Genomic DNA, 22,566 nt, shown 5'->3' with positions numbered 1-22,566 from the left:
CTTGCAAGCGAGGAGAGGGAGTTACTTAGGTCTCAAAGAGGCATGAATACTCTTGGCAACCAGTATCGCCACGAGTCATCATCGCTGGAGGAGCCTACGATGCCCTTATTCTCGGAGCTTTCCCAATGCTGTGGCCCGAGAATCATGGGACGACGAGAGCGTGCTACAACGATGGCCGGCTTTGAAACGGGGACTCCCGCCATATTAAGCGTCGCGCGGGCATCAGCTCAAGGCTACATTTTACTGCCTCGTCTGGAGCAGGTCATCATGCCAGGCGCAGGATTCAGCACAAAGCTGGCCAGCAGTACAAGCAGCAATCCATTCATCACGAGCCCTGGCCCGTTCGACCTGGATATGTTGCAATCCAGCAAACTCACCTACCGTTGCGCTGATAGCTGCAATGGTACATACGTGTCCGCATCGACCACCTCGTCGAGCCACTCTTCAGATCACCTGAGCATGACCCTGGGTATAGGCCTGGGCAACGCGGTGCTCAGCGCAAGTGTGACCGGTTCATATGACAAGGCTGTGCTCGAGGACAAATCGGTGCGTCGTTCCGACATTTGGCGGCTCGTTTTACTCACAAGATACATACCAGTCCAGCAAAATCTCCCGCCGTACTTCCGTACAGTGTGGAGCTGTCCATCTCCAGCGTCCTCCACCGCTGTCCGCTGAAGCTCTGCAGCTGCTCAACTCTTCAGAGCACGGCTTCGAGGCTTTCTGCGAGCGGTACGGAGACTTCTACGTTTCTGGTTTCATCATAGGCGCCGACGCAGGCGTGCTGGTCAGCCAAGCGTTGAGCAGGCGAGAGTCGTCTGAGAAGCTGAGAGCCAAAGTCGATGTTCAGTTCCTGTGTTTTTCGGCGGAGAAGGTTATGGAGAAGGATGTAGAGGGTCTGGCGGAGGAGGTGGAACTCAACCTGTTTGCGTTCGACTCAATGGATAACTCGTTGGTCCGATTACCAGGGAACGCTGGCAAGTTGAGGCTCCAGGAAGCCGGCGAACTCACCAGGGAGTACTCCGCTCGAATCGAAGGCATGGCTGAGGCGGTTATGCGAGCCGTTGGAAAGATGAGTGATATCCAGGAAGAAGAGAAGACGTTGAGCTGGCATAATCTGGGTCAAGTGTTACTGTCCCGGTTTGTCTCTCGCCTCGTTCTCATGCCAATGAGTACGCATAGAGAGGTGGCACCGCATGTAAAGAGAGCGTGAAGGAAAAAAGGCTGGCTGAGGAGTCAGCACTATCTCAACGTGCCGTCCGGACGTCGCACCTCTCTTGGAAATGTCATTCTCGCTTGCCAGCCGATCCAATGAGAAGCCTTTCCTGCTCCCAGACGAGCCGCTTGTCTTCATACCAAAGCCAGTGGTGCCAACACCAATTGCGGGAGTGTTTCTAACCGCCTGACAGTCGGCGGGCAAGTGCAAGACCGTGCGATACGACACACGCCGGCGCGCTCTACATGATGTTGGGAGGCGGTGGCCGTAGCGTGTGTCTCGCCTTCCCCCGAACTTGCGACACGACTACTCAGCCGCACATTGGTGCTCAGCTCGTGGAAAGGCTCCAATATCCCATCAGATTCCTACCCATCAGAGTGCGCCAGGAGCGATAAGATGCCCATCATTGTGCGAGTACCCGATGGCAACTTCCACAATATTGATGTCACGTGGGACAAAAACAGATGTGAGGTTGAAGAAGCTCCCGAGAAAGTACAGTGAGTGTCCAGAAAGCGATGAACTTCCGTCCATTCAGGACTGATCGTGCGAAGAGAGGTTGCAAAAGCTGTCTGTGGATTCGTGCGGAAGGATTTGGCCCCGAACTTTCTCTTGCAAGATCGTCCGAATGCTACTGTCCGGCAGAAAGTCCTTAACGAATTGTCAAATGCAGCTGAGAGGAGGATTAAAGACCTTAAAGATAGGGCTCAAAGGCTCCTCAACATCGAGGAGGACGCGGTGGGAAAATCCCTGCAGCAGCTCAAAGATGCTCAGGCTGCCATCCCAAAAAATCAAGCGGCAATAAATGCAGCTCAGCAAAAGTTCAATGACAACGAATACAAGAGAGACGAATTCCGCAAATTCATTACGCAGCATGTCCCAGCACTAGACAAGCTTGAATGGCCGTCGGTGAAACACCCCGTGGCTGTACATGTCGCATTCGAGGGCCAGCATCGATTCGCCACTGGTACCGGCTTCCAAATTGCCCCCGGGATTGTCATGACGGCACAGCACGTTCTGGAGGGGGCCAGCAAAACGGAGTGGCAAGAATACTTGGCCTATTTCCATCTCCACAACAAAGTGCGCTCATCGCAAAGCCAACAAGCAAGTAAGTGGCCTTCGTGGCTGCCATACGGAGGAAGAACCGAGACTGTGAAGACTTACTCGGTTCAGCATGGGTCGGCCCATCGCATTGAGAGGTAGTAGCACTCTTCAGGTGACAGCCAACAATGTCTCGCTCTGACTGCGCTTAGGGTTATTTTGCGCGGACTCAAGGATTTGAACGCTGTCAGCCCAGGCGCTCAACGAGCCCGCAAGATATCAGAGAAGCTGTCAGAAATAGTCGATCATGACGTGGTGATCTTGCAACTGGAGCGTTCTCAACAAGAGTTTCCTGCTGTCTCCCTCGAGCTGACCGACACTCCGCCGCGGGTAGACACTAGCGGCTTCAGGCCAGTCTATGCTCTTGGCCATCCCCATGGTGTACCTATGAAGTACACCGGTGCTCACCGAGACGAGAACGACAGGTATAGTTCGCGGCCAGGTATAATCGCAGCACCAACCCCTGACACTCCGAGATGGCTGCAGTAAGACTTGACCCTCCAGCTCGAACACACGGTTCTGACAACGTTGCAGTAGTTGTATCGCGGCGGACCTGGACGTATTTGGTGGTAGGCAGGCATCATCATCCATATTGCGAGGTTCGATGCTGATGATCCTCATAGGTAACTCAGGTGGTCCAATGCTTGCGTCGAATCCACCTGACTCTCCAAAAAAAGTCCTGGGCATAGCTCGTCACGCCCCCCACGAAGTGATTTCAACATTCAAGACTCGGCTGACGCCTTTTTGGCAGGCACATAACAAATGGATCTGGGACCTTGGTACACGAGCTGGTCGCAAGGATGATGACCTTCGGAAGTTTGTGGCATCATTTCCCCCAACCTTCGAAGGACTGGCTATGGATAAGGATCGCCGAGTCACCTGGGAGCAATTCCTTCCAGATGAGGACAGCCTGAAGGATATGTGCGCCTTTAATCGGGTTGACCTCTTTTACCCCTTCCTGAACCCGCTCGATAAGTTCCTTCAGTCTGGCGACCGCGCTGTACTTGTGGAGATGACTCTATATCTAGAGTCGAGCAAAAAAGATCTGGAACTGCAGCCAGTCCTCATGACTGGCTCGGCGAGTCGCGTCCTCGGCCACGAGAGGGCTTGGAAGAAGTGGACAGAGGAATCGCTTCCAGGCGAGGAGATCTCCACTCTCACCTTCCGGTGGCGACGTCTGTTCAAGTCAACGGGCGATTTATCAAAAGGCTTTGAGAGCCGCAAGTCTCCAGCTGGGGAAGGAGATCTGCCGAATGAACTGTTTCTTGGGCAAGGAGGCATCGCCCTTTGGGATAAGTGCATCGTTAGGACACCTGCTCCTGCAGGGCTTAGTGACAAAGGCACTGAATTGTCGGGCGGTAAGATTGAGGTCTCCTTTGGATACAGGTGTCAAGATCCCGAGGATGCAACCATTTTTCTAGGCCGGTTGAACTTCAACCACAACCTTGGAAAGACTGAGTGGACCGTGAGTAGATCGTTCCACGTCGATTGGCGATTCACTAACAAAGTACCCAAGGCACACATCGGAGAGACAGTCCACGGTGGCTTAGCTTGGCTGCCGCCCATCAAAGGCAAGGTAGATGCGAGGACGAAGTCGAAGGAAGAGGAAATGGATGAAGTGATGCAAATGATCGTTGATGATTAGGACGAGGGTCCGGATATTGAGGAGTCATGGCTGTTTTTCTCTCGAGGAAGTTGCCATTATTTGGCGATACTCCGCCGGAACCTGACTAGGGTGAAGCAATTCTCTTGCCTACGGCGCGTCTTGCTCGCATATGGTTAAGCATAAAGTCATCCAAGCGCGGCTAGACGGTCTGCCGGACAACTACGGCAAAGTATGCGCATCGATACCGTACCACCACCATCACGGCTCTGGACAGGATAAACGGCAGCTCTCCTCTCGGTGTAGCTACACAGTAAGCTCGACAAGCACCATCCACCCTCTTCTATTGGTGGATTCGCAATGGCGGCACTTACTTCCTTCGAGCTTCAAGCGAGAGCAAAATGTCGGCCTCTCACAGTCCAGGCTTTCTGATATCAATGACGATCAGCATGCACGTTGTTGGTTAACCACGCTTGTTCCGCTGCTACACCATCCTTGACAGCGACGAACCACGGTGCCGGCTATCGTGAGTAAGGCCCCCCCTTCACGCATTAATGCATCTCCTTTGCATCCCGCACCTCGATTCCAATCGTCGCCTTCCCTGCTCGAGGTGCGGGGAACTTCTGCCTATCTAACAATGCCAGGCAGAGTAAGTGATCGGTTGGTTGCAGCTTCAAGTTGGAAGCCGGCGCGATATATTCTGGAAGATGTCCGCCGGTGTACCTTGACCTCACCCCATGCGGTCCTGACGACCGTGCTGCCGCTTCGATTCTGTCGTTTCTGCTCTTTTCCCTTCGAGATCTTTTTTTATTCTATCGGCGTGAGCAGTGCTCCGCATACTGCCGCCCAGATCAGCCTCGCGATATTCATTGTCGCCGATATCTGATTCTCAACATGGCATCCATTTCCGCTTTCTTCCATTGGCTCAACCGCGAGACGGGCCTTCAATCTATCCGCGAATATGGCAACAGAGACATCTACCTCATCTTGATGACTCGGTTCCTCCGCATGTTTGCCTATGGCGGCGCCGCCCTCGTCCTGGCAATCTTCCTGTATGCGCAGGCCGGTGTCAGTTGGAAACAGACGGGGACATTCATGACATTGACCCTACTGGGCGATGCCGCAATTAGCTATAGTTTGACAATCCTAGCGGATAAAGTTGGAAGACGACGGATTCTGCTGATCGGGTCGCTGCTTATGACACTCTCCGGCACAGTGTTTGCATTCAGCAAGAATTACTATCTGCTCCTGCTGGCCGCGGTCTTTGGAGTAATATCCCCAGGAGCACACGAAGTCGGACCATTCCGCGCTGTGGAGGTAGGTTCGAAATGCACCCACTAGGCACAGCCTTGGCTGGACTGACTTGTGCCTCAACAGGAAGGCATCCTTGCACAACTTGCCCCGTTAGAAGCTCGCACGGATATATTCGCCTGGTTCGCCGTCTCTTCCACCCTCGCCATGGCACTTGGCCTGTTCGTGACAGGGTGGATCACTTATGCACAACGGACATACCTGAAGATTGACTGGAAAGAAACATATCCTCCAATCTTCGGCATGTACGCAATCATCGGCCTCGTCAAATTCCTCGTCACCCTCCTCCTGAGCAAGAACATCGAAGCAAAGGCCGCGGGGCAATACTCCTGGGCGGCGACAACGGCGTCAATGACCGAAGTAGACGAAGAAGTGGCTTCTCCGTCAGAACAAACGAGACCTCTGCTCGACGGCACGCCACGGCGCTCCTCAACTGCGAAACAGCCAAATATCACGCGCACCGCCAGCATCCGATCTGGATCGCCACATTCTCAGCCTCAACGTGGCAGAAAAGACTCTTTCTTTGGCCGGCTGCGCACCTCCCTCTCCTCGCCATGGAAGGTCTCCCGCTCGTCCCTGCCTATCCTATTACGCCTCTCCTGCCTTTTTGGCCTCAACGCCTTCGCGTCCGGCATGCTCCCCCTCACAGTCATGTCGTGGTACATGTCGTGGCGGAGCCGCTGGTTTCTCACCCACCGGATCGGGTACGCCCTGTCACTCGTGTGGCTAGCCGCCTCGTTTTCGAACCTCTTCTCAGCAGCCGTGGCACGCAGGCTAGGCCTGGTCAAAGCGATGGTCTGCACGCACCTGCCCTCGGCCGTGTTCCTGGCCCTTGTCCCGCTCGGGCTCGTGGTCTCGGGCTGGCGTCTGCTGGTGTTTCTGCTGCTCGGCGACGCCGTGTTCGGCAGCATGGACCAAGCGCCCCGCGAGGCGTTTGTCGCGGCGGTGTTTTTGCCCAGGGAACGCACCCAAGTCATGGGCACGCTGAACTTTGTGCGCACTCTCGGCGCTTGTCTCGGCCCCATTGTCACGGGCATGATATGGTCAAAGGAGCGATGGTGGGTCCCCTTTGAACTCGCCGCAGCTCTTAAAATCATCTACGACATAGGCCTGTTGATCATGTTCCTGAGGACGACATTACCCGAGGAGCGTCGCCGCGCTGTACTTGATGCGCGCCAAGGAGGCGCGGATCAGCACGGCGGGGGCATGACGGCCGCGGAGATGGACGTCAATGTTCTGATGGATCAGTTGCAGTCGGGGGAGGGTCGTGGGCTAGCGCATCCGAGTGACTTTGATGTCAGTGATAATGAGGATGAGGATGGTGATGATGGCGATCTGGGCCAGTACAAGCCGTTGGTCAGGGAGGTGTCGTGAGCTTTGAGTCTTGGCTCTCAAGCCAAACGGTCGCACCTCCGGCAAGGCTATACAGATAGGCTTTGTGATCGCGGGCATTTCGGTTCCACTTACGCATGCATCACAAGAGAAGGAATCCAGCATCCGGAGGCATCCCCAGCAAGGGTAGAGCCGGAGGGTTTAATATAGGTAGGTAGGTGTCGGTGTTGGCTTCGTCTCGCTACAGCTACAGCTACTGTACGCCAGTGATGCAGGGTACGCGAGGGACAAATACGCCGACATTGGCGTGGCATAGAGGCTCCAGATCTTGGCCGCTTAAATACAGCTCTCAACAACACACGAGCACTCTAGGTACTCTGAAACTCTGACACCGTGCAGACAGCCACCTGCACTGCACGACTTAATATACATTCGCCGATTGCACGCAGTCTGCATATGACAAAATGGATCGAGTTGGACAAAGTAGGGTGACGATCTTCCATCTTGTACACGCCTGTATGGCTCGCTGTTGAAATAGGTGTTCTCGATATTGAAAGCCCAGATGCCACGTTGTTGTACCCGAGAACGTGGGGACACAGAAATACCATCGCAGTGCCACGGTCTGGGTACGCAGTTATCCCGGTGTCATGGCTCTGCAATGCATGGATGTGACTCGTATGCTCGATAGTTGCGCGCCACGAGACCGGATACTTGATTCAACAGAACTTGAACCCAATCGGATGAGGAAGTGAACTTCTCTTCTGAACCAGCTTGAGTACTCACTGCGTGCTTTGTCGTCCGTGCAATGCGTTGAAAGGCCTGCGAGTTCAGATATTTACCCGCGTAGCGGAGACTGTTCCGAGGGATTAAGGTGGACCGTCCGAAACCCTCGCACGCGACGGAATTGCCAGCTTAGTAGCCTTGTCTTTTGATAATCACTTCGTCTGCACGAGAGCTCCCAAGTCGAGTTTAGTCAGATAGCTGTTTCGTGCCTTCTCCGCCGTTGTGTTTTGCGAGACGTCTGGCTCCAGCTTCACCATCACCATCACCATCAGCGCAGGAGAGAGATGACCTTGATGGGCGTGATGACCGAATGGAAAAAGCCCGAGTACTGCAGTCCGTCAGGGATGTGGACGTCTTCTTCCATGGCGGTGAACCCGAACTCGTCTATACAGGTCCTCGTGAAATGCGAGAAAGTGTCGCTTCGAATGGCTGCCGAGATGAGGATGACCATGTCGGGAAAATAATCCTTCAAAGTGCCGAGGACCTGAGCCAACGGTCGTAGAATGTCCGGGTGGTAGGTGATATCTGAGCCTATGACCAGGTCGTAGCTCGTGCCTGGGTTCTTGACGCTCTGCACTAGTTCATCGATTGCCTCACGGTCCGTCCAGTCCAACTGCAGGACTTGCGGCGCTCGACCGTTCTGCAGTGTGTTGTTTTCCACGTTAAGCTCGATATTGGCTTCTAGGCACTCGCATACGTGGCCCAAGCCATCGGTCGCCAGGACGGACGAAGCACGCAAATGTCCGGCGCAAAGCAGAGACAAAAGGCCCGTCCCGGCGCCAAGTTCGAGCACGTTCTTCCCTTTGACTAGCTCTGGGCGCTGGGTTGCCAAGTACCACGCGAGATGGAGAGAGCCTTCCCACGTCCGGAGCCCGACGTTGTTGCCCTTGGAGAGAAGATTGTGTGCTTCTTTGATCAGAACGGGCTGGACGCCGGGCTCGTCATACGGAAGCGGTGGGAAGTAAGAGTGCACGCGAAGTTGTTGGGCTTCTTCTGACGGGTCCGGGAGCGGGATCCCGGAGAGGTGGCCTAGGTGTTCATATAACTGGTCCGAGACTTGCTGTGTGGCGCCAAGTCAGTTGTTCCAAGACAGACTAGGAAATGAGACAACAGACTCTAAAGAGCAGCCAGGCATGAACGTGGAAAATCACAAAAGCAGTAGGCCTACCTCTTCTTCGGGGTCTTTGATCGATTTTTCGATCTCCCTGATGATCTGGCGCAGGACTTTGGTCTGATACCGTGGTGGAGGTAGAAACTTGTTCTGGTTTGCATCGAAAAAGTACTTGTACAAGCACGTCTGGATGTCTGGAGCGAGCAGCAGAGATCCAGGTGGATAGCTTAGCTCATTGATCTGCTGCATGTATTGTCGATAGAACTTGACCACGACGGGCTCGACGCCAGCTCGAGAAATATCCATGACGACGGACTCGCTAGCGAGAATTCCACTGTCGAGGCCCCGAGAGCTATCAACCTCTCTAATGAGTGATATCTAGTAGACCTCCGGTCTGCACCTGACATCGGTTGATCCAACAAAGAGTAGGTGGGTGAAAGAACTAGTTTTCGTTGTGGTGATTGATTTTGCCCTGGAGCGCGCTCGCATACCAATCGGGACTAGCCCATCCGGCCGCCAAGATTTCACGATGCCAAGCCCACAATTTTGGCGCGAGCGAGCGACCGAATCTTGCATATCGACATCCAACTGCGTTCGTTTGATCCGAGCGACAAAAGATACTCGACTCCCCTCCCATCTCGACGACCTCGATTGCGATCACTCCGTCCAGCCCGTCGCAATCATGGCCGACTCAGCGGTCACGATCCGAACCCGCAAGTTCATCACCAACAGACTGCTCTCGCGCAAGCAGTTTGTCGTGTAAGTCGTGCCTCTTTTTACCAAACATCTCAAGCTGACATTGATGGCCCACCCAGCGATGTCCTGCACCCCAATCGCCCCAACGTCAGCAAGGACGACCTGCGCGCCAAACTCGCCGAAGTGTACAAATCCAACAAGGACCAGATCAACGTCTTCGGCATGCGCACCCAGTACGGCGGTGGCAAGTCCACGGGCTTTGCACTCATCTACGATTCCGTCGAGGCCATGAAGAAATTCGAGCCGCACTATCGGTTGGTCAGAGTCGGGCACGCCACCAAGATCGAGAAGGCCAGTCGACAGCAGAGAAAGCAGCGGAAGAATAGGAGTAAGGAGTTCCGAGGCACCGCGAAGACGAAAGGCGCCAAGAAGGACAAGAAGAGCAAGTAAGCGGGACATACCTGAGGGGGAGAGTGGTAGTGGATGTGGATGTGATGGTCGTGGAGCCGTGGTGGTGGCGATCTCGGTGTCGGTGGCAGTGGGTGAGATGCCTCACGTTCGAGGGCGCAGGTATTCTGTGGTTGCTCACCTGATGGGGAGAGGAGAAGAGAACACAGGTGGCACAACCTTTGCGCGGATAGAAGAAGCGACTAAGGTGGTCAAGCATTGTCAGCCTGAACAGACTCTTCATATTGGCCTCCTTCTGGCTTGCACGCGGACTGGTCTGCTAGAATGACACCAGCACCCAGCATTGTGGCATTGCAAATGACAACAATATGAAAAATTACATCAAAGTGGACATGGCTGGCAGCCCGCTCATTTGAGGACAGTTCTTGACTTTCATTTCTCGCAGCAGAGGATGCTTCCCAGGTTTGTAACGAGCCTATGCGGTGAAATGAACCGAAGCCATTCGTTCATTTCAACTAATGGTACAAAGTCATGTGAAGACCAGGATCACACTCTGCTTGAGGGCTGAGGCCCTCTATCGAGATTTCAGTGAGACCGGGATTTTGGAGTACATGATGGGCTTCTTCGTACATCTGCCCTCTTCCGGCACCGTCACAGCAGCAGCTTGATTACCTGGCTTCCGATTCAGCTCGACACTGAAAACAAGGAAGTCAATGACATCCAACACGAGATCCGACTGGAGCATGAATACTTTTCCCCTCTGCGAACGGCTCGACAACACCCCCCAATAATACCTGTTCATTTTGTCGTCGCAATCACACGTTTTCCCCGCCGGCTTTTTTCATGGCACATAAAACGCAACCAGAAAAACGCGAGAAGCAGAGCCGCAATATTACCTCCACTATCATGAGTCCCGAGAATACATGCCAAACCCCTTGTAATGGTGCAGTCCTGTGCCTTTGAGAGGCCCCCTGAGAATTGGCTATGTCCAGTATTAGAGTTATGATGGTTGTGTCAAGGTATCGTATAGCCACACAATGTTAATGCAGAGAGAAAACGACAGAACGCTTTGCTGCAGCCTAGACAAGTTAGGAAACATCGGTAATGAGACTGACCAACATCGGGAAGGATGTGACTTTCTGCTCAGCAACCGGAGGACGTGCTGGTCATCGACGTGAACGACGTTCGAGTGGACTCAGTCTGACAGCTGGTGCAGTCCGGACTGCAATCATCAGAGCCAGCTTCTCGTTGTGGAAGCATTGTTGTTTGGCAGTACAACGCCCCTGGGCGGAGCTCGCCAGATGCACCGCCTAATTGTGAAAGGTGGCTGCCCATGGAACTGTAGTTGTATGTCACGTCGGAGGTCTCCGTGTTTGATTTCTGGCTCCCGGGCGTGATCAGACCTAAGGCCGACTGCTGAGAGGTGGCATCTTCCCGTGGAGCTGTCGTTGTAGAACGCCGAGACTCGTCGACTGCAAGATAGTTGCCGGCCGATGCAGGAGTCACGGAAAGTGCTTCATTCAAGTTCGCCTGGTTATATGTCATGTCTTGTAATCTGTAGGAGACACTTTCCCTGCCAGTGCTCTGCTCTTGCCTTGAATTCGCCTCCGCTGGATTCGGTAGCTGGTGAACAGACGTCCCCGTATCGTTGTGCCAGAGGCTATGCGTTCGCTGAACCGGGTTGGAAAAAGGTATATCAATTGAGCTGGCTGGCGTCGGTATATAGCTACGTGCCGTGATGGGTTGTGGTAAGATACGGTCTGAAGGAAGGCTTCCAGCGATTCCAATTGTTTGGAAGGACTGTGCAGTCTCATGAGGCATAGTGTAGGGGATGCCGGTCAGCTGCGAAATGGGCTGAGACACACAGGGCTGAGTCTCTGGCCAAAGTGAACTAGGATGTGGTCTCACTCCATGTCCGTGCATGTAGAAGGTGTTGGTGGTCGCCATGGGATCTGTATTGGGGAGCATGTAGGACGGAGGTTGCGTAACGAGGGGACTTGACTCTTCGTCGTCAGGGTATGGTGAATACGGATTCATATGTCCGACATATGGCGGCCTCCAGTCGACATTCGTGGCTTGATGAGTGTACGGACTGTACTCAACGCTGCTAGGAAGAGAGTGATATTGTAGAGTACTGGGCGGAGAGCATCTCGACGGCATAGACATGTAATTCAGGCGATGATGGGACGGAAGTCCATACGGAGAGTATCGGGGTGCATAGGTCCGCGGAAAGCCAAGGTGCGTGGTTTCAACAGATTGGACCTTGAAAAAGTCAGCAGTTCTGCCTCCATGACGGCAAGGAGGGCACTTGCTCGAAGAAATCGACATGAGTCTTCCAACCCAGAGTTCTTGCAGTTGGCACAAGCTTGACTATCGCCTTCATTGCCACTGCACTTGATTTTTCGTTTTCGACATCGTTCGCACTGCAACGTGTCAGAGAGCCTTTCGAACTATATCGTATGAGCTATGCACAACGTACAGCAACAGGCACACGCTTCCTCGAGCCGGTCGACGTTCTGCTATCTGGCTCAGATGATGGCGTAGTGCGGCTGCTGAGGTGGCTTCCAGTCTCATATTGATCGTGGACATGAGAACTCTGGCTCAGTGGCATGTGCACCCCTCGATCGGTGCGCCTGAAGAACTCAAGGTCCGAGTATAGCGGCCGTGTCATGATCTAGCTCGACTGTTAACCGAAACATGCACAACATTCGGAGGATTTTGCCCACCATAATGCACAACACGCCTGAAACCGAAGCGAGAATCAGCAAACAAAAGTACTCAGGCATGAAAATTGGCGACGTCAAGAGGGCTGAGCCTTCGCCGACCAATGGCTGAAAGTAGGCACCAGGTCCTATTTGAGCTTGCCAGAACCTCCGACTAGCGCAGTGATCGAACCTGAGCAGTGAGCATCAGCGGAGAAATAAGAAAGAAGCCAGGATCAGTCGAACAGAAGCATGTCTAGGATGTACTCCAATAGGAGAAAAGATCAAATATCCCAATGGCGGTCCACACCAGATTGAAGAGATGTGTCATATCATGAACGACGTTGACCCGAATGGCTTCACTGTGGACTTGCACCGAAAAAGTCACGCTTTCGGAGTCGTCCTTGAAACCTGGTCGTAAGATTCCCTTGCAACGGCCTTGCTGCAGGCATCCGGTCGTGTGACACTGATGCTTGGTCCATTGCAAGAACCTGATTCAGCGGACACTAGCGACTAACCAGTCGTCGACGAGCTTATGGGACGCCTGCCATAACAGCCGTGAAACAGAATAGGTGCAGAAGACCAATCAGAGGTTCATGAATCTTCAGAGACCAACCTGCAAACCGTTTTGGAGCCCTGACTGCACATAGAACTGGGTCTGGATTCTGTCTGGATAGGTTCCATGTGGGTAATCAAAACAGCTTCCGCATCCTTCTGAACCACACCTTTCCAAGAACGCGTGACGCACGTCTCTGGGGGCAAAATATCGAAGAGGGTGGAATGTAAATCGGCGTCGTGTTGTTGCGGCTCCAAACACAGCTCATGAGCGGGCTCTGTTTGCTATTAGTGTCCATCGCAATTGATTGGCTGCGAACCTCGGCCGCAAATCCTTGCAGATGCCCAATTTGTTTTCAAGCAAACTCGCAGCTGGAAGGATCAGCCGGGTATGGGGTAGTATTATTAGGGGTGGACTCTTTGCACACAGGAGCGACCTTCAAGCCCAGCCTTCCGCCTCTCATTACGCAGCCTCGTCGAGGACTACTGCCCATGTTCTATCCACAACACTCGGATAGAAGCGGAAGGATATCCCTGACATCTTGGGTGCTGAAGGGGAATTAACTCCTCGCACAATCGCTCGCCGATCGGACTGTCATCCCGACGCTGAGGGGATTCGGGACGTGCGGAACAGTTGATGCAGAGAACTGGCAACAGGAATGGTGCACATGACAGAAGCAGAACCGTAGCTGAGCGTTCGAGATGGGCTGTCCTGAGATAACATGTACCCTGTGTGCAAGGTAGGCCCCTACACCGTCGCTGTAAAGAGCCTGCGGAACATCACAGGGTACTTTGGTAACACAAGATGTCGAGAGGTCAGCCCCATCCCTCCAAAGCCCAACCCACAGAGGACCTGACAAATCAGAGAATGTGTTTCAGGTCCGTCCTCGTCACACAGAAGTGCATTGAACCAAGAACGTAGCCCTAGTAGGGCCTGAGCTGCCGCCACCTTCGTGCGAGGGTTAGCCGGGAAACCCTCCTTTACGGATGTCTGCAGCAGGAAGCACCCCTCAGAAGCAACCCCCGAATGCTACCTGCTCATTCTGGCCGAATGATGCCCGTGAGCATCAAGTCGTGTAGTTACTGGACGACTCCGAGGAGCACTGCACAACTCATCATGGCGGGCACACTGACCGCCGACAAGTTGCCCCATGGATGGCTCTTGCGAGATACTGGGCATGGCTGATGGACATGCGTGCTCAGCTGCGGCTCGAAAATGATCCACGCCAGATGCTTATCTCCTTTTGTGCAAGCTCACGTTGTGCAGACCAGCGCCGATCAGAAGATGGGAGGTTGACGGTGAGACCAGGGCAACACGGCTGGACCTGTCATCGACGCACGGGTGGAAGCCATGAAAGACGACGGTTCGTGACAGAATCGGGGGATTTCTGTATGACTGTGTAAAGAAGGACTGGCAACGTGGATAATTGCAGGGTGGGCGTTGTTACAGTATACTTCTCTCGGACTGGTGGGGGCGTGCATTCATTCGCTGTTGCAAAGACGGAGGTCAAATCGAGCTGCTCTTCCCAGTTCTGTTGTTGATTTTCATGTTCCGTTGGACATGCGTGTCAGGCTCATGGTCTGTTGTCTGTTGGCAGCCGATCAAAAGTATCGATATGAGCTTGGGAAAATGAGCTTGACCTTGGCGATAGCATTAGGTTGAGAAGACGGAAGCGAAGATGAAGCCATTAAATGCCCACCCGAGAAGTGCAGCACAGATAATCTCATTTGAAGCTCACACTCAGCATCGAGTGCATTGTAAGGAGGAGGTGAACGCGAAGTGAGACGGCCGTGAAGTGGCAGTGAAGCCTGGACCGAAGCGTAAAGCTAACTAGACCAGCAGGAAGGCGCGAGCCCGATAAGGCCTAGTTCCTAGCTGCCACATAGTTACCTACTGTGTAGGTAATGTGGCCAGGCAGAGGCGCCTTGGCCGATGGTTCTGAATGACGGTCATTTGAAGTCTCAGATTCAAAGCGCAGTTGGCATGAAGACCGACACCCTCCATGTCGAGACGTCTCCCCATCAAAAATCCCGGAGTCATGCTCCGTTCACCCTCGTCATGCCAAAGCCATAGAACGCGGGCTTGGTCAACGAAGACTGTGCAGGCGCGCATTCGCTAAGTCTGAGTGGGACATCCGACATGAGTGTATTACTTGAAACATCGCTGGGCGAGATAGTCATCGACCTGCTCGTCAACAGCTCGCCAAGATGCTGTGAAAAGTGAGTTTGACGCTGTTTATCCTGCCATGATAGGGACGCTGACATGCCACCAAGCTTTTTAAAACTGTGCAAAGTGAAGTACTATAACTTTTCTCCGTTTCACAGCGTTCAGAAAGGCTTCACCTGTCAGACCGGAGATCCACTCGGCTCAGATTCACCCGAGAGTGACGGAGGTAGTTCGATATGGGGCCTGCTCTCCGGTCCCTCGAAGAAGAGCTTCGTTGCCGACATCGACCCAAAGCTCAAACATACTGAGCGTGGGACAGTGAGCATGGCGACGGTGCCGTCGGCACGCGATCCCGACGAGCGACTTGCTGGAAGCCAATTCATCATCACTCTCGGGGAGAACATCGACTATCTGGATGGCAAAGCCGCTCCGTTTGGAATGGTTGTAGAAGGCTTTGACACTCTGGAGAAGATAAACGATGCCTTCACGAACTCCGATGGGAGGCCGCTCAAGGACATCCGCATCCGCCACACGATCGTCCTTGAAGATCCCTACCCTGACCCTCCAGGGCTCCTTGTGCCTGATGCGAGTCCAGCTCCAACCAAAGCGCAGCTGGCCACCGTCATGATCGCTGATGATGAGGATCTCGATGAAGAAGTCGATGAAGCAGCCATGAAAAAACTTCGCCGTGAACGAGAGGCAAGAGCACAGGCTTTGACCCTCGAAATGGTGGGTGACCTCCCGTTTGCAGAAGTCAAGCCTCCGGAGAACGTTCTCTTTGTATGCAAGCTAAATCCCGTCACCCATGACGAGGATCTCGAGTTGATCTTCAGCCGTTTCGGCAGGATCCTTTCCTGCGAGGTGATCCGAGACAAACGCACCGGCGACAGTCTACAGTATGCCTTTATTGAGTTCGAGAATCAGAAGGACTGTGAGCAGGCGTACTTCAAGATGCAGGGCGTACTCATTGATGATCATCGCATCCATGTAGACTTCTCGCAAAGCGTGTCCAAGCTATCAGACACCTGGAGAGATGCGACGAATACCAAGAGACAGCGACAGGCAGGCGGCTTTGGCGGGATCGCGAGTCTCGAGAAAAAACGACATTACCGAGATGAAGCTACCCGCGAGCAGAACGGACGGGGTTACAGAATGGTCTTCGACAAGGACGACGCGCGCCGCAAGGTGGACAGCCTGCCAGAGATGGGACCCCGAAGGTCACGGAGCAGGAGCCCGCAACATTCCCACCACAGAGACTTAGCACGAGATGACCGCCGCGCTCGAGACGTGGACAGGTATGATGGCCGAGATCGGAGGGAAAGAGACCACTATCGGGGCGGAGGCAGGGATAGTGGCAGAGGTACAGAGGGAGATAGACCACGAGAGAGCAGAGGAGATTCCTATCGCTCATCGAGAAGGAATAGAGATCGGTGACCAAGTTGTCCAGCTATCCTTTCTTGAATAGTAATAATCAATTTGTGTACAATAACTTCTACACTGTAGTATCTCCCCATTTCATCCTGAAGGCGATATGCGACCGGCTTGCATCTGCAGTTTTCGACGGCTGTCTTTAGCATGAATCTGCCCAGTGCTGCAGAATGTATCTCTCACCTTGGATCAACCTCATCCGGGCAAGGAATTGAAACCTTGTCATACGTCACCCTAGGGCTTCGTGTGTTGGTCATTTTCGGAGGAGCTGCGGAGATGTTTTGAAACGCTGCTGTCTCACCGCACCAGACATTCCATCAGCTCGTGAAAGCTCAAGAGTTGGCCCCTACTGTCACTTGCTGTTTTGACTGCAGTGAGCAGCTGTCTTTGTCTCCAAAGGTGGTACACTCCCTCTTTGACACGTATTTGCCCTTTCTCTGAGGTTTCCAACTTGCCGTGCACCACGTGAAGCGACAGTAACCACGAATCCAAACGATGGCTGCAAGCATGGTGAACAAGATGCTGGAAAGGCTCAATCTGGCCTCCAAGGACCGTGGCGCCCCAGCTAGGGAGCCTACCGAAGAAGAGCTGAAGTCGTTGCGTCAGAAATACGAAAAAGCCAACCAAGAACACGTGTTTGCATTCTACGATGACCTAGACACAGATGGCAAAGGCGCGCTGTTCGAGCAGCTCTCCGGCTTCGATCCGGACCGAATCAATATCCTTGCAGACAAGGCTTTACATCCTCCGAAGGACTCTGCACAGGCTCCTTCCATCAACCCTCTGCCTGAGTCAGCTACGGCTTCCCTCCTCGAGACCACCGACGAGCAGAAAGAGAAATGGTACAGGGAGGGCCTTAGTATCATCGCAAAAAACAAGGTGGCGGTGGTGTTGATGGCAGGTGGGCAGGGTACAAGACTGGGCAGCTCTGATCCCAAGGGATGTTTTGACATTGGTCTTCCCAGCCACAAGTCGCTGTTTCAGATGCAGGCAGAACGCATATGGAAGGTGCAACAACTGGCCAAGCAGCATGCTTCTGCTTCGACGCCTCCTGTTGTACCTTGGTATGTCATGACCAGCGGCCCTACGCGAGCGCCTACGGAGAGGTTCTTTCAAGAGCACAACTACTTTGGATTGGACAAAGCGAACATCGTCATCTTCGAGCAAGGAGTGTTACCGTGCATATCTAACGAGGGCAAGATCCTTATGGAGACCAAATCCAAGGTTGCTGTTGCTCCGGATGGCAATGGCGGCATCTACCAGGCTCTGGTGCTCTCCGAAGCCCGGGCAGATATGCGGAAGCGTGGTATTGAACATGTTCACGCCTACTGTGTGGACAATTGTCTGGTGAAAGTAGCTGATCCAGTCTTCATTGGCTTCGCCGCTGGCAAGGCGGTTGACATTGGCACGAAGGTGGTCCGCAAGCGAGCTGCTAACGAACCAGTTGGTTTGATCGTAGAGAAGGACGGCAAGCCAGACGTGATTGAATACTCTGAGATGGACCAGGAGATGGCCGAGGCCAAGGACACCGGCGACCGTCTCAAGTTCAGAGCCGCCAACATTGTCAACCACTATTACTCATTCAGATTCCTCGAAGCAATCGAGGAATGGGGCTACAAGCTTCCTCACCACGTTGCCAAGAAGAAAATCCCTTTTATGGATACAGAGACCGGCCAAACCGTCAAGCCTGACAAGCCCAATGGTATCAAGCTGGAGCAATTTGTGTTCGATGTCTTTCCCTTTGTACCCATGGAGAAGTTTGCATGCTTTGAGGTTGACCGCAAAGAGGAGTTCTCGCCCTTGAAGAATGCACGTGGGTCCGCGGAAGACAACCCGGACACCAGCAAAGCAGATATCATGGACCAGGGAGCTCGGTGGCTTCAAGCTGCAGGGGCTACGGTCGTGTCTGAAGGCAATGCTAAGGGTGTCGAGGTGTCTCCTCTCATCAGCTATGTAGGTGGTGTCCTTCGACCAATTTGTTTCTGGGTCTTTGCTAACAATGACGACAGGGCGGCGAAGGACTCGGCTATCTGAGGGGTAGGGAGATCAAAGCTCCGGCTGTCATTGAAAAGAGCCCACAGGAATAACGACTGTGGGCAGGACGGCATGTTGAAGGCGACGGTTATGCATTAGAACAGCGACACGGATTGTATTTGCCAAATACCACTTTAAGAGTTACAAACTTCAGAGCCAGCGAAGGGTTGGTATTGCTCTCGAAGACGAGGGGCTCCCGAGAGGATGTCCTGCCGCACTCGTCCATTGTTACGATCGTAGTCGTTGTTCGCAATGTGGTCCGGCGCTTCGACGGCGACGGTATGACGGGAGAGTGATATCAAATGACAGCTAGTCTGATTCTGGCTTAGTGTCGGCCTTGGCTCGTTTCTTTCTGAATGCGACTCTGGACAGATTGAGGTCCTTGTTGCGCAGCTCGTTTCTCTCTTCCATCAGTCGGTGCTGCTCGGACGTCGTAAGGGTCTCAAGGAGGCTGGAAGTCGTTGGAAAGGTCGAGTGGGAAGTTGCGCCAATTGTGAGTGAACCACATTTCTGCTCTTGTATCTCTGCTTCAACTCACCCTCAATTGTACCCCTCCTTGCGCTCAGTCAGGAGGTCCACAACTGCACGTACCCGACGCCTTGGATCCTGCGGCGGCTAACATCACCCAGAGGTTGCGGGACAGGGAAACTCGAACCAGGTTCATCCAGCGAGGTATGTCGCCGTATTGTCTCTATGCGAGTCCGCGCCTCCGCCTTATCGATCTTCCCTCCGACCGACACGATTGCGCTCCGATCACTCTCGCACAAATCGGGCTTAAGAGGACGATATCTGACACGTTGAGAACAGGGCTTGAGGACAAGATCAAACCAACTAGTCCAGCATGTCGTCTCTTTCTCGCCGCGCATGCTACAAGTGTGGCAATGTCGGCCATTATGCTGAAGTGTGCACTTCCTCGGAGAGATTGTGCTACAACTGCAAGCAGCCGGGTCATGAATCCAATCAGTGTCCTATGCCGCGCACAACCGAAAGTGAGTGACGTTTTGTTCATATCTCGAGGACCTTGAAGCTCACTGAGGCTGCTGCAGCAAAACAATGCTACCACTGCCAGGGACTTGGCCACGTCCAGGCTGATTGCCCTACCCTGCGCATCAACGGTGGCCCTACTGGAGGTCGATGCTACTCTTGTGGCCAGATCGGTCACTTGGCTCGCAACTGCCCCACTCCTAATGTTCAGGGACCACCCGTCGGTCGTGGTCGTGGGGGATATGCTGCTTTCCGCCCAGGCTACGGTGTGACCAACAACCGGGCAGCGACATGCTACAAATGCGGTGGCCCTAATCATTATGCTCGAGACTGTCAAGCTCAGGCTATGAAATGCTATGCTTGCGGCAAACTCGTATGTGAACCGCACTTGTGTTCGAGACGTTTGATTGACTGTTTCTCAGGGCCACATCTCTCGTGATTGTACAGCTCCAAATGGCGGGCCGTTGAACGCTGCAGGCAAGACCTGCTACAAGTGCGGACAACCCGGTCACATCAGCAAGGACTGTCCTCAAAACGCTGAAGCCAACGGTTCAGCAGCGCCAGTCGCCAACGGAGCGCCAGCGGATAGCGCTCCAGCTGCTCCCGCCACCGAGGCCACCGAGGCTATAGCCACTGCTGCTGCGGTTGCTTAGAATCTCAGCGCTGAAAGCCAGCCACCAGAGCAAATTAGCTCGAATTTCCTTTTCTTTCCTTACCTGTTGAATATAGCTCCTTGATGGAGCTCTAGCGCCGCTCAAACAGTCTTTTCCGATCCCATCACCCTGCATACTTCGTCTGCTTTATGCGCTTTCATCATGTTCCACCACCTGGAATAACTTCCCGTCATGTTAACGATACCACCGAGGCTGCTATGCCTTGAGCCTTTTTTGGCACTATTGCATCGATTCACCCACGCCTTTTCGGCGTGGCACGACCTACCGAACGACGACCAGTTCCTGCAAAATTTTCACGGAAGGACTCGCAGACGCAAGGACAACCGGACACTTGATCAAGCGAGGACGTTAAGCAAATGGACGAATTATTCAAGTCGCTACAGATTGCATGACCATGGCTGGGGATTGTACACGGGACTCCCTTCCGACGAGTTCATACATCGCCGGCGTTTTTTGACAAGGCATCTTGAATCTTGCTTTTACTCACGACACATGTTGACACGATCTTACTTGCCTCGTCTCCAACCTGTGATGTTCGCCAAGGCGGGATCTCTCGATGGAGAAGAGGTAATATATGGCGCTTTCTTACGTACCCCGACCGACTCGCTGAACGACCGGAGCAATTGGCAGCGAAGCGAGGGTGGACAATGATTATAGAAGCGGAGCGGCACGGAGGGCGAGAGGCAGAGAGAGATCTGAGAGTGAAGCAGAAGAAAAGAATCCGAGTACGAGCACATAGACCTGGTTGGGAGGCGAAGCGTGGCCGTAGTTATTATCAACGGTCGCTTGCGCACACACGACAGAAGCACAAAATAAAGGAGATTCAAGGCTGCCATCTACTGGCTGAGGGCCATCCATCTACCACAACATCCCCTACCATCATACCATACCCACTTTGAGATTTTCCCCAAATAATGAGAGCATATTCATGATACAGCATCCGAGCACGGGTGAAGGACTATTTCTGCCTTGCTTGCCATACTCCATCTGCCCGATCTCGGTTGTCCTCCTCCCAACGCGGTGCTCTCAGCCGTGCTCACTACTGGAAGATGAAGCCTTCAAGGTCGGCCTGTCAGTGAAACGAGCAGTGAGAAACGTTCGGCAGGCCCGATGTCACGGTTCAACGCATCTCCGGTGGTGACGTCGATATCGACGACTGTAAGTACGCTCGCGGTCCACCACTCGACTGTTCCGCGGTATCCACGCCAGCCTAGCTGGCCAGATCACGGAGTACATGCCGTTCCCTGCGCAATGTTTTCCCCGCCCAAGGATATCGACTGGACTTCACCTGATCGAGAGGCACATTGATTGACCCGTCGAGCCTGCATTGACCCACGGGACCTGGCTCTGCGTGCGAAGAACGAGACGGCCCCAGCGCCACTGCCACTGCCACTGCCACTCCCTCCGAGCGAGAAGGGACGATTGCAGTTCCCAATCCACTCTGAGACTGAGACCCCGTTCGGAGTCTGAGGTTCTCGCTTCAGGCAGGTAAGGTACCTGCTAGGGAACTGAGACGACAGTCCTCGCGCGGCGCGATCCAAGGAACGCGAACCTTGTGTGCTCGACTGTGGCTGTGGCTGTAGCTGTGGCTGTGGCTGAAGATGAGATGAAGCTTTAATTACGTACCGTACATACATAGACGGAGGAGCGTCAACAAGCATTCGGATACACACACTGTATACACGTACGCATTGCTTTTCTACATCTGCACATCCAATGCGGATACCAGGTGTCGAAGAGTCGAAATGTGGCGTGTACTGTGTCGATCAAAAAGGAAGTGGCTTAATCAAGCATGCGTGGATGTAGAAATGCCAGTAAGCATACGGAGTAAGCATACGGAGTACGTATCATACGCCCGCGCGTTGCACTCGATCTGGTGCCCTCGAGTGGGTGGGAATGTCCAGTTTGGAACGACGAATGTTGGGGGGTCGAATGCAACGTGGAGATGACACCCCGGTGTACGGAGTATGTACTCTGTACTCTGTGTCTATATGCCCTTTGTTCTCACCTGAGTCGCCGCACCAAGAAGTCTTACCGGAAGGTATCACAGAACAACGCTTTTTAAGCAGGATCTGAAGCAGAACCGTTTTGTGTAGACAGTACTTGACTCTTCTCTGATCTACCGTACCCTACCACACCACGGCCCTCCTGAAGATAATTGTCGACCCCCCAAGAACAGACCCGCACATGGGGGCTCCCGTGTCCCACAGGACGGATGTTCATGCTGCAGAGGTCACTGCTATGAGACGGCATTGTCTGGGAAAGAATCCGCTGCCCGTGCCACTACCTTAGTCTTGAGGAAGGTGTGAACAGTGGGAAGGGAGTGCAGTGCGCAGATCGGTCAGGAGTGGGCAGAGGAGAACTCGCTTGACTGCACCTACAAGCTCGTCGCTGGGGGATTGCAAATGACAGTTTCGTATCCTGCCCTCGACATGTTCGAGATGACCACACTACTTGGACGCCGAAA

General features: G+C 53.6%; 9 protein-coding genes across 9 annotated transcripts; 7 read left to right on the top strand and 2 right to left on the bottom strand.

Moving 5' to 3' along the window:
• Positions 1–171: 171 nt before the first annotated feature.
• On the top strand, positions 172–1,210 carry A1O7_02420 (uncharacterized protein; the record flags this gene model as incomplete). Its single annotated transcript, XM_007756452.1, has 2 exons — positions 172–546; positions 599–1,210. The coding sequence occupies 2 exons, from the start codon at positions 172–174 to the stop codon at positions 1,208–1,210; spliced, it is 987 nt and encodes a 328-aa protein (XP_007754642.1).
• Positions 1,211–1,609: 399 nt separating this feature from the next.
• Positions 1,610–3,956, top strand: A1O7_02419 (uncharacterized protein; the record flags this gene model as incomplete). Its single annotated transcript, XM_007756451.1, has 5 exons — positions 1,610–1,710; positions 1,765–2,409; positions 2,464–2,796; positions 2,846–2,880; positions 2,935–3,956. 5 exons carry the CDS (start codon positions 1,610–1,612, stop codon positions 3,954–3,956), a joined length of 2,136 nt encoding a protein of 711 aa, XP_007754641.1.
• Positions 3,957–4,808: 852 nt separating this feature from the next.
• On the top strand, positions 4,809–6,599 carry A1O7_02418 (uncharacterized protein; the record flags this gene model as incomplete). The annotated part of the gene is made up of 2 exons (XM_007756450.1): positions 4,809–5,231; positions 5,292–6,599. 2 exons carry the CDS (start codon positions 4,809–4,811, stop codon positions 6,597–6,599), a joined length of 1,731 nt encoding a protein of 576 aa, XP_007754640.1.
• A 1,009-nt stretch (positions 6,600–7,608) lies between these two features.
• A1O7_02417 (uncharacterized protein) lies at positions 7,609–8,757 on the bottom strand (the record flags this gene model as incomplete). The annotated part of the gene is made up of 2 exons (XM_007756449.1): positions 7,609–8,400; positions 8,509–8,757. The coding sequence occupies 2 exons, from the start codon at positions 8,755–8,757 to the stop codon at positions 7,609–7,611; spliced, it is 1,041 nt and encodes a 346-aa protein (XP_007754639.1).
• Positions 8,758–9,133: 376 nt separating this feature from the next.
• A1O7_02416 (small subunit ribosomal protein S24e) lies at positions 9,134–9,597 on the top strand (the record flags this gene model as incomplete). The annotated part of the gene is made up of 2 exons (XM_007756448.1): positions 9,134–9,210; positions 9,267–9,597. The coding sequence occupies 2 exons, from the start codon at positions 9,134–9,136 to the stop codon at positions 9,595–9,597; spliced, it is 408 nt and encodes a 135-aa protein (XP_007754638.1).
• A 1,101-nt stretch (positions 9,598–10,698) lies between these two features.
• On the bottom strand, positions 10,699–12,229 carry A1O7_02415 (uncharacterized protein; the record flags this gene model as incomplete). The annotated part of the gene is made up of 3 exons (XM_007756447.1): positions 12,035–12,229; positions 11,850–11,978; positions 10,699–11,817 (listed from the first exon to the last, which is right to left on the bottom strand). Exons 1-3 carry the CDS (start codon positions 12,224–12,226, stop codon positions 10,699–10,701), a joined length of 1,440 nt encoding a protein of 479 aa, XP_007754637.1. The 5' UTR covers positions 12,227–12,229.
• Positions 12,230–14,952: 2,723 nt separating this feature from the next.
• Positions 14,953–16,413, top strand: A1O7_02414 (peptidylprolyl isomerase; the record flags this gene model as incomplete). The annotated part of the gene is made up of 2 exons (XM_007756446.1): positions 14,953–15,032; positions 15,087–16,413. The coding sequence occupies 2 exons, from the start codon at positions 14,953–14,955 to the stop codon at positions 16,411–16,413; spliced, it is 1,407 nt and encodes a 468-aa protein (XP_007754636.1).
• A 489-nt stretch (positions 16,414–16,902) lies between these two features.
• Positions 16,903–18,494, top strand: A1O7_02413 (UDP-N-acetylglucosamine pyrophosphorylase; the record flags this gene model as incomplete). The annotated part of the gene is made up of 2 exons (XM_007756445.1): positions 16,903–18,360; positions 18,417–18,494. 2 exons carry the CDS (start codon positions 16,903–16,905, stop codon positions 18,492–18,494), a joined length of 1,536 nt encoding a protein of 511 aa, XP_007754635.1.
• Positions 18,495–19,282: 788 nt separating this feature from the next.
• A1O7_02412 (cellular nucleic acid-binding protein) lies at positions 19,283–20,078 on the top strand (the record flags this gene model as incomplete). The annotated part of the gene is made up of 3 exons (XM_007756444.1): positions 19,283–19,430; positions 19,488–19,798; positions 19,848–20,078. 3 exons carry the CDS (start codon positions 19,283–19,285, stop codon positions 20,076–20,078), a joined length of 690 nt encoding a protein of 229 aa, XP_007754634.1.
• Between the last annotated feature and the right edge of the window lie 2,488 nt (positions 20,079–22,566).

This window comes from Cladophialophora yegresii (assembly GCF_000585515.1).
Source record: "Cladophialophora yegresii CBS 114405 chromosome Unknown aczIN-supercont1.2, whole genome shotgun sequence".
In the NCBI taxonomy this organism is placed as follows: Eukaryota; Fungi; Ascomycota; class Eurotiomycetes; order Chaetothyriales; family Herpotrichiellaceae; genus Cladophialophora; species Cladophialophora yegresii.
The sequence above is the reverse complement of the archived record's forward strand: the minus strand, read 5'-3'. Positions and strand labels throughout refer to the sequence as shown.